The 16,572-nt window shown below is 38.8% G+C and overlaps 1 protein-coding gene across 2 annotated transcripts; it reads left to right on the top strand.

Annotated features, from left to right (window-relative positions):
- Positions 1–435: 435 nt before the first annotated feature.
- LOC146507351 (glutathione hydrolase 5 proenzyme-like) lies at positions 436–16,452 on the top strand. Of its 2 annotated transcripts, XM_085178902.1 has the most exons (12): positions 438–907; positions 8,600–8,727; positions 8,802–8,897; positions 10,511–10,688; positions 10,777–10,937; positions 11,162–11,308; positions 11,438–11,568; positions 12,196–12,380; positions 12,487–12,578; positions 13,511–13,617; positions 13,792–13,902; positions 13,989–16,449. In XM_085178902.1, exons 1-12 carry the CDS (start codon positions 543–545, stop codon positions 14,124–14,126), a joined length of 1,839 nt encoding a protein of 612 aa, XP_085035028.1. In that variant the 5' UTR covers positions 438–542; the 3' UTR covers positions 14,127–16,449. The 2 variants fall into 2 exon arrangements, with proteins under 2 accessions (XP_085035029.1, XP_085035028.1); XM_085178903.1 differs by lacking the exon at positions 8,802–8,897 and having other exon boundaries at positions 436–907; positions 13,989–16,452.
- Positions 16,453–16,572: the final 120 nt, after the last annotated feature.

Genomic DNA, 16,572 nt, shown 5'->3' with positions numbered 1-16,572 from the left:
GTGCATCCTTTGAGGTGTTACTGGGGTTATTGAAAATGTGTATATATGTATGTATGGATAGAGAGAAAAAAAAATATGTACATATAATAAATATTAAAAAAACAAAACAAACAAACACAAACACACATAACATATAATATAATTGCAAGGAGGTATTTCTGTAGTCTATTGATTACTAGATAAGGGGTGGGATTAAATAAGCTTATGCTTCTTCCTGCTCCTTTTTGAACATGAAAGTTATTTGTACATGTGGTTGCTCGTTTTCCTTTCGTTTTGCTTTGTTTGTTTGTCTCTTTTTAATTCTATGTTGTTGTACTTTTTCAACATGTTCAAAATAAAGATTCAATCAATCAATCAATCAATCAATCAATCAAACGTCGTAGCAGCTACCTCTGCTTACCACAAACACACTTCTCTGCTAAGTTGTGCCTGTCAGTACCCACACAGCGGATATATGTGCATAAGACGTGGTTCTGGGAAATCAGGCGGTTAACTGTCAGAGGAAGTGAATTACCGACGTTTATGCAGAGAAGAAAGCAGCGATGTCTGAATCAACCGAGCACGTTGAGGGAGGAAATATGCCTCCCATTTCCCCCCTCAACGAGGACACTGAGGACGAGGACGTTGGGGGGGCAAATACGACTCCTATGTGTCCCCCCAACGAGGACGCTAAGGACGAGGATGTTGAGAGCGCAAAGACAACTTCTATTTGCCCGCCCAAAGTTTGCTGCCTATTAGTTGTATGTGCAGTTTGTCTAATAGGTGTTCTAGTAGCTGTTCCACTAGCTGGTTTTATTGGTAATCGGATGGGTAAAAGTGAGTGTGTCAAGGACACCACTAGTGCTGATTGCACTTTCTCAAAAGCTGCTGTGGCCGCAGACTCCGAGAAATGTTCACAGATTGGACGGTGAGTAACATTTTAAACTTCTGACACATTTTTGTTTTTCACATAACTGCGTAACCCGCGTCTCATCGTGGAAGTGTGTGGTTATGTCTCCCCCCCCCCCCCCCCCCCCCCCCCCCCCCCATCTATTTACAAAATAACTACTCCTAACTAAATTTCTACTTCTTTATGAAACCAATATGCCTTTATATAAAAGGCAAAATTCCACGTGATTCTGTATAATGCAGATCAGTGAAAAATCTTCTTTCCCTACTAAATGATTTATTGGTCAAAAACGGAGAAAAAGCTTTAACGTAGAAACTATGATTCTTACAGATGTGTGTGTATTGTCAACAGAAAGTACGGTATAGAGATTAAAAATATCATGCCACATTTGACCTCTGACCTCTTCTTCAAGGTCAAGAGATTGATCTGAAGGTCATAATGCAAGTAATGCTATTTAGAACTATTTAAAGGTATGTTTCTTTCTAGTGATGGGAATTCAAACTCTTAAGAGAGCTGGTCAACTCACTGAAAAGAGTCCTCTTTGGCTCCCAAGCGGGTCTTCAAATTTTCTTTGAAAATAACTTATTAAAAATAAAGTAAAATCATGTGTAAAAGAAATTAGTATATCAAATGGTTTATGGCTTTACGGCTTATTTTTTTCAACAAGTAACAAAAATAAATTTTAAGGAACAAAAACAAATACCCATCTCTGATTGCATGTATAATATTTATAAAATGTAAACTATTTACAGTCAAACGATGGACAGTTACACAACAAAATATACCTTAAAATATGCTAAGCAAAAATTTTAAAAAAGCATCAAGGTAACGGTTTCCAGACGGTTTTCTTTGTACCCACTGTTGTTTACTCGTGTGTGTGTGTGTGTGTGTGTGTGTGTGTAATCAGATCCCATCATTAACTTCAAAGACCCGGATCTAAGACCTGTTTTGTTCCCAACTGAAAAATCACTATTGTTACTGACATCGTCTGTGCTGACAACATATAGACAACATAGAGGCATATAGGGAATAATATCAGTAGAGTATCAGGGTAAAGCGTGTAATAGACATGCTGGTCCAACATGTGGATATCACACTTTGCCTCTCCTAATTTAAACGCATACTTGTGTTGCAGTAAGCTGCAGTACCAACAGTGATATTTTATTTCAAGCCAACATGAAAAGAAATTTTTAAAGATTTTTTGCTGCAGATTGTGAAGAACAATGCATACCATTCAGTCAGTTAAACAAAAAGTGTATCTTATTTGAATGATTAGTGGCATATGGGGGCTGTAGCTTAGGTAGTAGAGCGGGTCACCTCTTAACCGGTTGTTGGTTCGATCCCAGTCTGCATGCCAAATATCCTTGGGCGAGATACTAACCCCAGGTTGCTCTCCGATGCATCCATCGGAGTGTGAATGTGTTTGGATGTTAGTTAGGTAGCACTGAAAACTTGGGTGAATGAACAAGTTGTATAAAGCCCTTTGCTAGTAGAAAAGCCATTTACCATGTCTGTGAAGGTTCTCAGTCATCCAGGTCATCGTAGTCAAAGGAGCTTGCAAAGAAAAGCGTCTGGACTTCTTTAAGTTACTTGAAGACGTTTCACTTCTCATCCGAGAGGCTTCTTCAGTTCTAAGGTCAAATGGTGGAGAGTCCCAGATATAAACCTGGTGGGAGTTTCCCCCCACAGAGGGACAAAAGGACCCCCTGATGATCCTCTAATCGCCTGAGCCAAGGTGTGGAACTGGGTGTGGGTCCCAATCAGCCAGAGTTTCGGGTGAGTTCATTGTGAAACCTGGCCCCACCTTATCATGCGAATTCCTGAGGTCAGATGGCCCAGGGTGTGAGAGGGCGTTAAGGCGCCTGGGAAGGGATCTCAAAACTGGATTATAGATGGCAGAGAGTTGGTGTCGTAAACCACCGCCTCTGTTCAAAGATGGTCGCTCACAGTGGACATAGATGGCTTCTTTCACTCCTCTTTCAAACCATCTGTCCTCTCTGTCCAAAATGTGAACATTGGCATCCTCGAAGGAGTGTCCTCTATCCTTAAGATGCAGATGGACAGCTGAGTCTTGTCCTGTGGAGGTGGCTCTTCTGTGTTGTGCCATGCGCTTGTGAAGTGGCTGTTTGGTCTCTCCAATGTAGAGGTCTGGGCATTCCTCACTGCACTGTATGGCATACACCACATTGTTAAGTCTGTGTTGCCATTTACCATATTACCATTTACCATATTACAAAAACATTTACGTGTAAATGCATATCAGCTAACTAGCATAACCCTTGGTATCAACTTGTTTAAGTCACAATTCTAGTATCAAGTCTTCCCAGTCCCCTGAAGAATATCAGCTTACATTCACCATTTTTCTGATTCTGTCATTTCTTTTTTTGATTACTCGGCTTTTTCTCATGTAGCGTTCAATTCAGTTAATTTAAACCTTGTAATCTTCAGTCTTATTTAAGCTTTTTTTGCTACAACTTTTAATATTTTTCTCAGTTTTTTTGTTTGAAACCGTATGTAATAATTTACTTCCACTTTTTTTTATTTGCAAACACAATGCTACTGTCTTTTCTGCATTTTTTTCATACAAATTTTAACTTTCTCACTAATGTATAAGTCTTTGGATCAAAATAAAGTTGGTCCTCCTTATTCACCTAAATTCAGTGCAGGTTCAGTGCAATTACCAAAACCTAACACAGGATTAAATCCTTTCACTTTTAAACTGCTGTTTAAATTGCAATTCTACTGAAACTGAGCACACAAAGTGCTCAGTTCCATCAGAGAGCTTTGTGGTCAGCTTCATCTGTCCAGCATCAAACCCTATGGAAAAAATCTTGGTGTGATATTTGACATATTTAACTTGGTGGTTAAATACTGAAATGAGGACTTTTCTTTCTGTGAAAGATGGTTAAATTGGAATTCATGCTCTCATTTCCTCCCACTTGGATGATTGCAACTGACTTTACACTGGTCTCAGTTAGTCCTCTCTGCCCTGTCTCCAGCTTGTCCACAGTCCTGTTGCTAGGCTCCTCACAGACACCCGAAAAAGTGGATTTATACAATTTAAGACCCTCCTGTTTGTCTGGAAATGATCACGTTAATTAAAAAAAACAACTTTTTGTTTATCGAGTGTTTTTTTTCTTCTTCCATTTTTATAGACAATAACATTTGAACATAAGACAACAAAAGGAGGACCAACCAAACAAAAATAAATCAGGGAGATTAGGCCATTTAGGTATAAGTTTGACATGCACAAGGTTACAAGTTGAGAATTATGTACAACTTGGATACATATTATTACCAGAGATGATATAAAGGAATACCACAAGACTATAGAGTAATTTCTCAGTAAGAAAACGTTTCCATTTCTTCCAGTATTGCTCACATTTTTCTGAGGACAGTCTCAAGGAGAAGGTTAGTCGCTCCATAACGTGAATTTCGTGTAGTATTTCTGTCCAGTCCGAAACAGTTGGAGGTTCCTTATTCAACCACTTATGTGTTATAGCTTTTTGGCTGACCACCTGAAATACCTGTAGCAGGTATCTGTCTTGTTTCTTCAGTCCAATTGGAATGTTGCCTAAGGAAGAGACACTGAAACTCCTCTCAAGATGTAACCCAGTTATCTGCTTGGTTCTTCAGACCACTTCTGTCCAGTAGGGGGCGATTTTAGGACATTCTCCAAAAATATGGAAGTGGCCCACTGAAGTTTATCCACATTAGGGCTGCCACAAACGATTATTTTGATAGTCGACTAGTCGCCGATTATTTTTGCGATTAGTTGACTAATCAGATTATGCATCCACTGAGCTTAAAACCTACAGCTCATTGCACCAGCAGTATCTGCTCTTATATAACTATCATTAGCTTACAGCTTTAAGTGTTTTAGGTCTGTGCTAACTAAAAATAAAGACAAGATGATTGTTTAATTTGTAATGAAATTTGCAGATTGTTTCGGTGAAGTTTAATAAACTCCTTGCTATCTAAAATATAACAGGACACCGGAGTATATTCTTGAGCATCTCACACTTCTGATAATCAGCTGTCTGCTTACTCAGCTGTGTAAAAACTATAACTTTAATCTCAGCCAAACTGATTTACTCAGGAACAAATAAAATACTGAAAAAAGCCAAACAATAACATTTTAAGTTATCTAAGTGACTTATATATATTTAACCTGAGTAGTGAAAGACAGCGGTGGGTTTGGAAATGATTTGCCGGGAGTCCGGTGTTCTCACGAGCTCTAGTGAGCCTTGAACCCGGGCTAGGTATTGAGCTGGTGGGTAACAGACGTCTCCGAAAACGTCGGAGCGCTTTTGAAAATATGTGGTGTCTTGATAAACTGAGCAGATATTTGAGGTTTACACAGCTGCATTCTCGCCTGAAAATATGTTAAACTTTATTTTGTGACCCAGAAAGAATAATAAGAGTAATATTAAAACTAACTAGCTGCCGCCATTGTTGACAACTGAGCTGGGCCGCGCTATGAATTCTGGGACGCTGCTTCTTCTTCTTCTTCAGGGTTTAACAGCAGCTGGCATCCTTGTACATGCAGTGCTGCCATCTTCTGTTTCAGTCCGTTATTACACTCTTAAATCCTACTACTTATTCCTGTGTCTTTTGTAATCTTACAAAGCTTCAAACGACGCGTTGACTATTAAATTGGTCGTCAACGATTTTTATAGTCGATGTAATCGTGACAAGTCGACTAATCATGGCAGCCCTAATCCACATTTCCTGCAACATTTACTAGAGCAGGGCGATATGACCAAAAATATTTATCACGATATACATTTGAAAATTTGCGATAACAATATAACTGACACTGTTTGACACTAGACAAAATGCTTTACAACTCCACAACTTTATTAGTGCAAAAAACCCCATCAATGTATTTTCACTTAAACAAGCAGCTGTTTTTTTTTATGTGCATTAAAGTTATATAAAAATGTAACAATGCAAATGCAAATTCCTTGCTGACAGTTTAACCAAAAGGCATTTCCAGTGGAAATTGGCCGACATATCCTCAGCATAACCATGTATAATATCCACAAAACTTAAAAAGAGGTTATACACACACAATACTGTAATATTATGTTGAAGCACAGTACGTATCACTCCGCGAAGCTCCTGACTACGATAGCTGTAATGCTCCGACAATCCATCGAGCGGTGCGGCTTCGTAGCTTAGCAAAGTCGTACTAAAACATCTGACAGATTTTCGTGCACCATGTACATAAAATCGTTTCGAGGTCAGTAAACAACCAGAATTCATACATAAGGCACACGGGATTATAAGGGGCACTGTCGATTTTCAGAAAAATCAAAGGATTGATTTTAAGTGTGCCGTATTTTCCAAACAACACGGTAATAACGACGGCCCGCTAGCATGCTCTACCAAAAATAGTGCTTTGTTGTGTGTCTGAAGGACGAAAGCTAAACCAGTTCCACACCACTGAAGCTGCAGCATTTTTACAAACCAATTCTGGTTCATCCGTTTCATTTAACGATCCACTTTCGCTCTTCTCATTCTGTGTCGCCGCCATGTGCGTATGTAAACATAGGCACTGCGCATGCGCGTTTTACCCATATTCTATCGTGATATGTCATTTTCCCATCGTTGCCCAAAATTATTACCGTGAACGGTATGATATAGCCCAGCCCTAACATTTACCATTTTCAGCATTTTTCCTTTGGAGTTCTTTAATCTTAGGGGTGATTAAAAAACCTCAGAGTTTTGTTTCCAGGTGAACTCTCTCCATGAATCGGAGCTTGACGTAGTGGCTGTGGTTTTACATATATTAGACCAATCTTCTTCAGATGGATTTATTCCGGCCTCTGTCTCTCATCTGAGTTTAATGTAGGTGGTAGACAGTTTCCTTTCTGTCTGTAGTATTGAGTAGGTCATAGAAATTTGTTTTGTCAGTTTCCCTTTACATGCATTTATAAAAATGTAAAAAAACAACAACTGTCTGACATTTGTTAAAAAGGTATCGACACTAGGGATGCACCGATACCACTTTTTTGGAAACGAGTATGAGTACGAGTACTTGCATTTCAGTACTCGCCGATGCCAATACCGATACCGATACCGAGTACTTAATAAAAACATGATTTAAATTTACAGGTAACAGCTTTAGTCCTATAATTTAACAAAAAAAAAATAACAACAAGAGACTAGTTTGGAATTAAGAACATTTATTTAAAATGAAAAGCATGTTGTATGCAACATATTACAGAATAAATAATTATAAAAAACCAAAATGTAATTTTAAATTTGTTCGTCTGTTTCTCTGTTTAGAAGTCTCACTAGCACAGTCACAGCTGGGATGACATCAGAGGCTAGTGCGTCGTAGCTGCTCACTTTTTTAGTTAGTTCCTCAAAGGGGGCGAGGATGGCAACAGTCGTCTCCATAAGAGCCCATTGGTGAGCGGTGAGATAGTCGGGGAGTTCGTGCTGGGACACGCCCAGCACTCGCTTTTGCTCAATGAGGGACTGGAGCATGTAATACGTGCTGTTCCAGCACGTCTGTACGTCCTGCTGCAGTCTCTTTATTGGCTGGTTGAGCTGTCCCTGAATGTCCTCGAGGCGGGAGTAGGCTAAGGCGGAATGTTTAAAATGCCCAACTATTTTCCGTCCCACTGCTATAGCATCAGCTATGCTCCTCTGTGCTAATAAGCATGGGTAAATAAGCGTGGGTAAACTCTTTGTACTCGTTGTCGTGTTTTTGGTGCTTATTAAATTGCTTGTGTTAAATGCGCTACCTTTTGAGCCTCCTCTGGACAATTTCGTTGAGCACAATTTGCAGTCCGCCTTTGTTTTCGCGTCTTCGTTCACTTTGAAATAGTTCCACACGGCTGACTTGTCTCGCCTCGCCTTCTCCCAGCTCTGAGCTGCAGCTTTGGCCTGGGGGTGGGCACTCGGCGCCTGTGATTAACCGTTTACATGCCGCTCAAACATAGACAGGTCTCAGACCGTGGTATCGGTCCTCGGTATCGGGGGACTTTTAACGAGCACGAGTACTTTAGAAAATGTGGTATCGAGGCCGATACCCGATACCAGTATCGGTATCGGTGCATCCCTAATCGACACCTTATTGAGATGATATTTTTCAGTATGCGGTAATAACAAAGTTGCATCAATATTTAAACCAGTTTTTGCGGGGGTGAATTCTGTGTCATATGCTGGCCAGCGTAGTATTCTTGCATCACTTCAAACATTTTGTCTCTAAGTTCCTGGAGCCAGATGCTCAGTGGTACTTTTATGCAGTTGGATACTTTGTTTAAAAGTGAATGCAATAATGGTTTATCCCCGTGAATAGCCGGGAGAGGGACATGCACTTTATCCTGATCTATTTTTTTTCCACCTGGCATCACATGTCGGATCACACCATGCTATCAGGACTCTAAGCTGTGCAGCCTTATAATAATTTTCAAGACATTGGAGCATTGGAGAGCCATGCCACCTTCATTTCTAGCTTATTGCAGTGTCTTGGGGTGATTAGGTTAATTTCATTGTGGGACGTGATTGAGATTAAAATTCAGTGAACTGTGCATCCCTAGCACATGCAGCAACAACAAAGACAACACATCGTCGTGTTATTCAGTCATGGCAATTTAATTGTGGGACATTATAATTTTAATAAAGATTAAAATTAAATTAGTTGTGCACACATGATAACAATAACACTAAAGTGATAACAATGAACTGTTTCAGGGACATTCTTCAGAAAGGCGGCTCTGCAGTAGATGCTGCCATTGCTGCGCTGCTGTGCACCTCCATCATCAACCCACAGAGTTCGGGGATCGGAGGCGGGGTCATATTCACTGTGATGGACAGCTCCGGTAACAAGACACCCTCCCTCCTCTTAGCTCAGCCCCGCTGGGGAATAACATAATAATATGTCATCTTTTCAAAGGTAAAGTGAAAATCATCAACTCCAGAGAGACTGTCCCCAAAACCGTGACCTCTGACCTGCTTAAGTTGTGTTCTAACACCACAGAGTGGAAGCAAGGTGGGCTGTTTTTCTGCCATAATGCTAATATTTATGATGGTTTAGTCTAATCTGCTCTTGGACTCACCTTTATGCCACAGCTAATTTATTCTGTACAGGTCACTGTTAATGCACACTGTGAGTCATTCCTCTTTCCTCAAGAAAGCAAAACAGAGATAATAAAAAAGAAAAGAAAAAAGAGATCAAGCAAACCACTACAGAGGGTTTGGCTGTCGGCAGTTATTCAAGACAGTGAGTCGGTGTCCTATATGACATCTGTCAGAGTAATCTAACATAAACACAATGAAACACATGCTAATTAGTATTATTAAAAAGCCAGAGAAATTGAAGTAGTCAGGTTTTTCTCCAAACAGGTCCTAACAAGTCTTTCTCCAAATCATGCACAAGATGTAACACAAAAGTTTTAAAGGGGCAGTCAGTTATCTGTAAAGGTATTTTTTTAAATTCAGCACTTTAGTCTGCAAGACAAACTCAAGATATGAAGGATCATACCTTTGTTTGATCACCTGAGATAGGGTTCTTGTCATCAAAGAAGCGAAGGAAAGAGACAGCATGACTGGTATCTTATTAAAATGTCACCCTCCTCCTCACCTCAAACCTCATCTCCTGAATTAAAGTCAGGACTCTAACACACTAAGGAGTGCATAAACATTATTATTTAATTACTGTAAACAGACTGGACAATCAGCACTTCCAACTCCAGGCAGTCAACAACAAACCAGCTAAACAACAACAGCTGGTTATAAGCTAACATTAAAGCTTTCTTGCCAGAATGCTGTCCCATCTTTCCCATTTTCTGGTCTTCAATTAATGTAAATTCCTCCCCAAGACCAATCTTAACTTGCCTCACAAGTCCATCTTTATCAGTCATTGTTTCTAATTTGGCTAATCTCCACTCGTTCTGTGGCAGATTATCTGTCTGTGGAGGTGAAGCTGTAAATGTTGTGAGATGCTGAAGTGGGGCCAGAGACACAGGTTACTGTGGATGCACATGTCCCTGTCTCTTATGTTGCTGTCAGCAGAGTACAAATGACCTTCCTGCATTACTCCCTGATCGTCTATAGTGTGTTGACTTTGAAGCGAAGCTGTGGATCCATATGTAGAATCAGCATAGTCTCTGTTAAGAAGCGTCTTTTAACAGCATTTGAGTATGGGATGGACAGCAATAAGAACTGGGAGTAGTTATTGGAGCAGTTCACTTGTGGCAGATATAAAAAAAAAAGAAAATAGAAATTAGAATATGTGTGAGAAAGATGAATCAAGAAAAGAAAGGGGGCTACAGACAACATTTATTTATGGGGCCAAGAGTTCTGTGCTACACTCCTGCACACAGGCTGCATAAACAGTAAGAAAAGTAAATATAAGATATACTAAATGCTTCTTTAAGCCAGAAATAGTGTAAATATAGTGAAATAAACTAAAAGTAAGTGTAGGATGCAAAATGTTATTTATATGTATGTTAGTTAGTTTATATGTTAGTTATTTACAAAGCACCAAATTATAACAAATGTCATCTCAGATCATTAAAGGTCAGGACCTTACAGTTTACTCAAAACACAAGTAAATGTACGAGTTACTTTCCAGCACTGACTATCCATTATCTATCTAACCAGATAGCAGATGGATTGGGGTTCCTGGGGAAATTCGAGGTTATGAAGTGGCACACCGGCTGTATGGGAAGTTGCCGTGGGCCGACCTCTTTCAGCCGACCATCAAATTAGCCAGAGAAGGATTCCCTATTCCTTACTACCAAGGTCATTACATCCCACGCATTAATAATACGTCAATAAGGTATGAAATACACCCACAATGTGATTTCAAAAATACGAAGAGCAAACAATGAATGTTTCAGCTTTATTTCACTGTCTTTGTCTTTTAGGGAGTTATATTTAGATAAAAATGGGAACCTGCTTAAGACCGGTGATACTGTGAAATTTGAGAAACTGGCTGACACTTTGGAGACGATCGCAAACGAGGGACCAGATGTGTTTTACAACGGAACAATAGCAAAGAATTTAATCAGTGACATACAGAAAGCAGGTATTATCAGACGGGAGTCGTCCTGCTCTCTTTCTGAACATTTTCTATGTCTGCCAGACACAATGATCTAATTACAAATTAGAAAATTAATTGGTTCTATAAAAATCTGTCATCCCTCACAGGCCACACTGTGATCTGTCTGGATCCATTCAAACTCTTGATTATGAAATGCATTGTGTTCATTTTTGCTCAGCAGAATCATTCGTTTCACTGTTTTTGCTCAGGAGGAAAACTCACACTGGAGGACTTGGCATTATATCAAGCTAATGTGACTGATGCGTGGAATATTTCTTTGGGAGAGTACCGGATGTACTTCCCTCCGCCCCCTGCAGGGGGAGCCATACTCGGCCTCATCCTCAACATCATGAAAGGTTCCTGATTGTTGCTTCTAGCATGTAGAGTTTGATAAGGATCATTTTCTTATATGAAACAATCTTTACAAATGTGATACACTAAGAAATGATGTTTTAAATAAAAGAAATAATTATTTATTTTTTCAGGATACGAAATGAAATCAGAACCTAAGACGACTGATGAAAAGATTTTGTTTTATCACCGTTATATTGAAGCTTTAAAATTTGCCAATGGATTAAAGAAATATATCAGAGATCCAAACTTCAGCTCAGATAAAGTAAGTATCTTAAAATCCTACAGATTTGCACCTGCTTTGTTGCATATAGTATGATTATATTTAAGTGACTAAACGGGTAAACGGAGCAATACCACATGAGTCTCTGCTCTGCCTGAACCCACTGCTCCACCCCCGCCTGCAGCTCATCCACAAACCACATCCCACCACAGTCGGTTTATGCACATTGATAATGAGTTGTGGTCTGAAGTGTTGTTTTTTTTGTTTGTTTGTTTGTTTTGTTTTTTGTAATATCTCTGAGCTTTGCACAGTCGGACTTTGGGTTAATTTGCTGCGGTGAGATTGTGACTTTGTGTTAATGATCAGTTTATCAAGGGCATTTGCACATCACTACTTACCCTCTTCTATAAGCTCTTATAGAAGCACTGAGGATGTATTTATTATTTTACTGCATAGAGTACTCTGAAAAAATGCTTTGTGTCTCAGCTTTTCCCAGTAACTCTGAGCAGTGATGTAACTTTTAAAACCTATAAGTATAAATAAATGTTTTAAAAGCAGATAAACCTAAATTACTTCTATATTTGTCTCTAAGTATTTTAGTATGTGTTGTTATTAATATTATGATTATTGTTCATTTTGTGTAATTCCATTGCTCTGTATTTCACACAGATGGCAAAGAATTTGACAGTGGATAGCTTTGCCAACCACATACGGAGCTTGATCAGCAGCGACAAGACTCACGATTCCCAGTATTACGGCAAAAACTCGTATCTGGACAGCATCGGCACCACACATGTATCTGTGCTGGCTGAAGATGGATCTGCTGTGTCTGTCACCAGCAGCATCAACGACGAGTCCGTACCTGCATCATTCTGTTTCACTGTTAGAAACCAGCTGACTTTTCCACAACAGTGTGTCACAGGGTTTAGACCTAGTTCATTTAATGTTTACTCTTTACAGATTTGGGTCCAATGTCCTCTCTTCAAGCACTGGAATCATCCTCAACAACCATCTAAATGACTTCTGTGGTAGAGCTGATAACATCTTTCATGGTAAGAGATCAGCAGGATTCCTTCTGAATTTAATATTTATTAACAAATATTCTGGACCTCAGTTCTGATTTTTATAGTGCTAATTTGCAATTTTAATTCATCTTCTAAACTAATGTGTTAAGCATGGTTAATATAACATATACTTGATAAATATGCATGTTTGTACGTATTAGCATGTCGCAACATAAGAAATTTGAAAGAAAATACAACAACACCTGGGGAAACTGCACACCATGGATTTTTAATCTAATAGTACCAAAAAAAGCACCATTGAGGAAATTAGAGGAGAAAATGTCATTTCATAATTCATTGTGGCGCATCATGTTTTGTTGATCGTTAAAACAATCAGCAAAACTGCCAAACCAAAGCACATCAGGTAAATTTGAATTAAAATGGCATTTTTCATTTAATGTCATAGCCTGCTGAAATGTTTTCAATGTTCAAAAACAGACACAGTTGAGCTCTGAGTGAACTTCTATAATCACAAATTATATAAGCTCTCTAAATCTGTCCTGTCTTCCTCACCTCACTGTTCAGCTGGTCACAGCAGATGCTGCCCCTCTGTGAGCCTGGTGCTGTTGGAGGTTTCTTGCTGTTAAAAGGGAGTTTTTCCTTCACACTGTCACCGAGTACTTGCTCATAAGGGGCTCATCTTATTGTTGGGTTTCGTCTCCATTGAAGTGGGTTAACCTTAGAGATGGGCCGATCTGATATTGCGTATCGGTATCGGTCTGATACTGACCTAAATTACTGGATCGGATATCGGAGAGAAATAAAAAATGTAATCCGATCCATTGAATATCACAAAAGCACCTCACAAAACTTGCGACATAGCGTAACGCAGCTTATAACCTTGTAGCACATCGGAGCAGTATGCGTCACGTGATAGAGCGGCTGTAGCGTGCGACACCTGTCTTTGTTGTATTTCTCAGGGGAGCGGCCTCCCTCCAATATGGCCCCTTCTGTGCTGAAGAATCAGTCGACGACACTGGTGATTGGAGGGTCTGGTGCTGAAATGATTCCACCGGCTGTGGCCTCGGTACGTATGCATGGTAAACACAAAGGTGCCATTACGTATTAAATAAAATAAATTGATGCGGACTGATGCCTGTCTTTGCTGCTAGAGCTTGCATCATAGTAACAAGATTCTTCAACCTAATTGACCCTGTAATCATCACTTTCTCACCTCATAGATTTATTTTTTCTCTCCAAGGCGCTCATGAACCACCTTTGGTTTAGAAAGAGTCTTAAGGAGGCAATTGATACTCTGGTTGTTCTTGTAGACTCTCAAAGTGAAGTAAAACTTGAATCCAAGCTTGAAAAGGTAATTTATTCAGTGTATTTAAATTATAAGTTAATCATTTCTACAGGTTTTGTTCCATCTGAGTCTCTCTCTTCTTTGCCCTGCAGGATGTAGTTGATGGTCTTGAAGCTCTGGGACATAAAGTAGCAAAATTCTACAACACAGTTAACGCCGTGGAAAAGGCGGGCAACTGTATCTCTGCATGGTCTGATGAAAGGAAAAAAGGCAAAGCTGCTGGTTACTGAGACCAAAAGTCAGTGATGTCAGTTATACAGCATGGTCTTAAGGTTATGATAGCAGAGCTGTTTGTTTTCATTTTTTCGAAATCTCTCAGTCAGAACCTGGTGTATTATGTTTAAGTGGAAACTAGCGAGCTAACTTCCTGCTAACTTCTAACTCTGTAAAATTTCATAAATTCTGTTTTCATGGATGCCTGGATGTTAAACGTAATAGTTACACCTGGTAGAGCAGAACACTGATCATTTTATTAAAGATTTATTTTTAGATTTAGACAGTTTGTAACTCTCAATGATGCCACAGTGATCCTTTGACTGTGGGACCCAGAAACGGTTAATGACATCAAACTTAAAGACCTGATAACTATTTCAAACTATTTACAGAACACCAATATGAAAGGGTGGTTTTGTTTTTTAAATTTTTGCTCACAAGTGGAGAGTGCTTTTGAGCTTTTTCTAAGTTTTTACTGATTCTTCTTGCAGCAAACACAAACAACGATAGTATTCAGGAAAAAACATTAAATATATATATATTTTTTATCATGACTCTAGTTTTACGTGGCCTATCAACACACTTTTAACACAAAAGTGAAGACTCAGGGTTGTCTTGGGTTGTTGCTATGTCATCTTAAATTGGTCATGTGATTGGTTTATCATGGCTATTTTTCCTCAGCAAATCAGCAGCACTTGTGTGATTGTTTCCCCCTGAGGACAGCTTCAACTGTCTGAGTGTTGAAAAATAGTAACGCGTCCGCACTGCATTTCCTTGTTAGTAAGGGTAACTGCACTGTAAAGACTGAATAGTAACTAGATTACTAGTTACTGATAAAAGTACTTTTAACGCCGTTATTCACGTCACTGTTCATGTGTCTAAAAAAAAGTTTGTAATATTGAAAACATAATGTGATGATCAGATTATTTAAATCCCAAATTTAATGCAAATGTTTTTGAAAAATTTTAGGGATTTATATATCTGCCTCAGTTTTATACGATCAATATGACCTTTTAAATATTTGTTCATCATAAATCATAGAATATAAAAAAACAAGGACACAGCTTTCGGGTTGAAAGGTGAAGCCTGTGACGATGTTTCTTCAACCTGCCTCAGGCCAGCAGGAAGAGACTGACTGCAGAAATCTTTGGTTATAGAAAAGATTGTTGGAAAAAGAGCTAAAGACTTCATGTTCCACTCCACCAGTGAACAATTCATATTTTCAAGTCTCATCAAATTCATGTTTACTTTGTAAATTTTAGCCCACTGAATTGTCCAGAAGGGAGATAAAGTAGGGTCCACTTTATGGCAGCTCTAAGTTATTCATCAATTGATTTGTAGCTTAAACAAATAAACAAAACCAAAAACATTAGGAGTCCTACTACACAAGTGTAGTTACTGTTACAGGCATGTCAGCATCAACAAAGCTAGATCTCACATACTGTTCGAGCCAAATAGAAAGGTCAGGTTTTTATCTCAATATTATAAATCACATTTAAATGCTTTTCAATATTAGGTTTTTTTTCTTCAGTTTGCATATTAAGATTTTTTGCACAGTTCATCCTGTTATTGTTTTGCTGTTATAAAGTGTGGGTAATTCTGCTGATGTGCTCAGGGTTAAAGTTAATCAGACAAACAGTTTGAAAAGCAACAGTTTTATTTTTATAGTTGTTTAATGTGTTTTACTGACAGGAATAGATCAACCAGACTTGACCTCAATATGTTTTATTTTGAAACTGCCAGTTTTGTGTACAATAAATTCAATTCTTCAGTGTTTAATGTCTGCCATGTTTTCATTATTGGATTACATCCAAGCTGCCTTTTGGAAATCATGAATCAGAAACTTAATGTTCTGCAGAAGAGACAGAAGCTTATAGACAACAATTGCTTTCAAAACACACAGGTCACATAATTCTAACAAAATCTGAAGTTTTGGTGCACTTCACCTCAGTTTCACCAGGTGGCGTACCTGCTGCTTCAAGGTACTGCCAGGCGCCAGAATTCACATTTTTATCAACCGGAGTGATTTGTAATAAAGATTTGTTTTGGATGCTACCGCTTTAATTTATTAAATGTGCATGTGTAAAAGAAAACAATACCCTCTCTATGACCTGAATTTAAAGTGTAATCAAATAAACATTATATAGATAAATATTCTACTCAAATAATTACTGGCATACAGATGGGAGAAGGCAAGATACTGCTGGGTGAGCTCATATATGCACAGAGAGAGTGGCACACTGAGCTGCAAACTCTTAAAAATATCTCATTAAAAAATTTCTTCCTCACTATAACCGTATATTCACATACTGTGATCAAAAAATAAAGCAGACTGAGCTCAAAACCAACTGTAAACCTGTGTGGTTATTACAGTAAATGTAGTAACGTTACCCAGAGATCCAATCCTCATCCAAGAGAGGTGGGTTAGTGCAGCTCGGACAAGCCATTGTATCTCTGCCCAGA

The sequence above is a fragment of the Neolamprologus multifasciatus genome, chromosome 12, assembly GCF_963576455.1.
Source record: "Neolamprologus multifasciatus chromosome 12, fNeoMul1.2, whole genome shotgun sequence".
Classification (NCBI taxonomy): Eukaryota; Metazoa; Chordata; class Actinopteri; order Cichliformes; family Cichlidae; genus Neolamprologus; species Neolamprologus multifasciatus.
The sequence above is the reverse complement of the archived record's forward strand: the minus strand, read 5'-3'. Positions and strand labels throughout refer to the sequence as shown.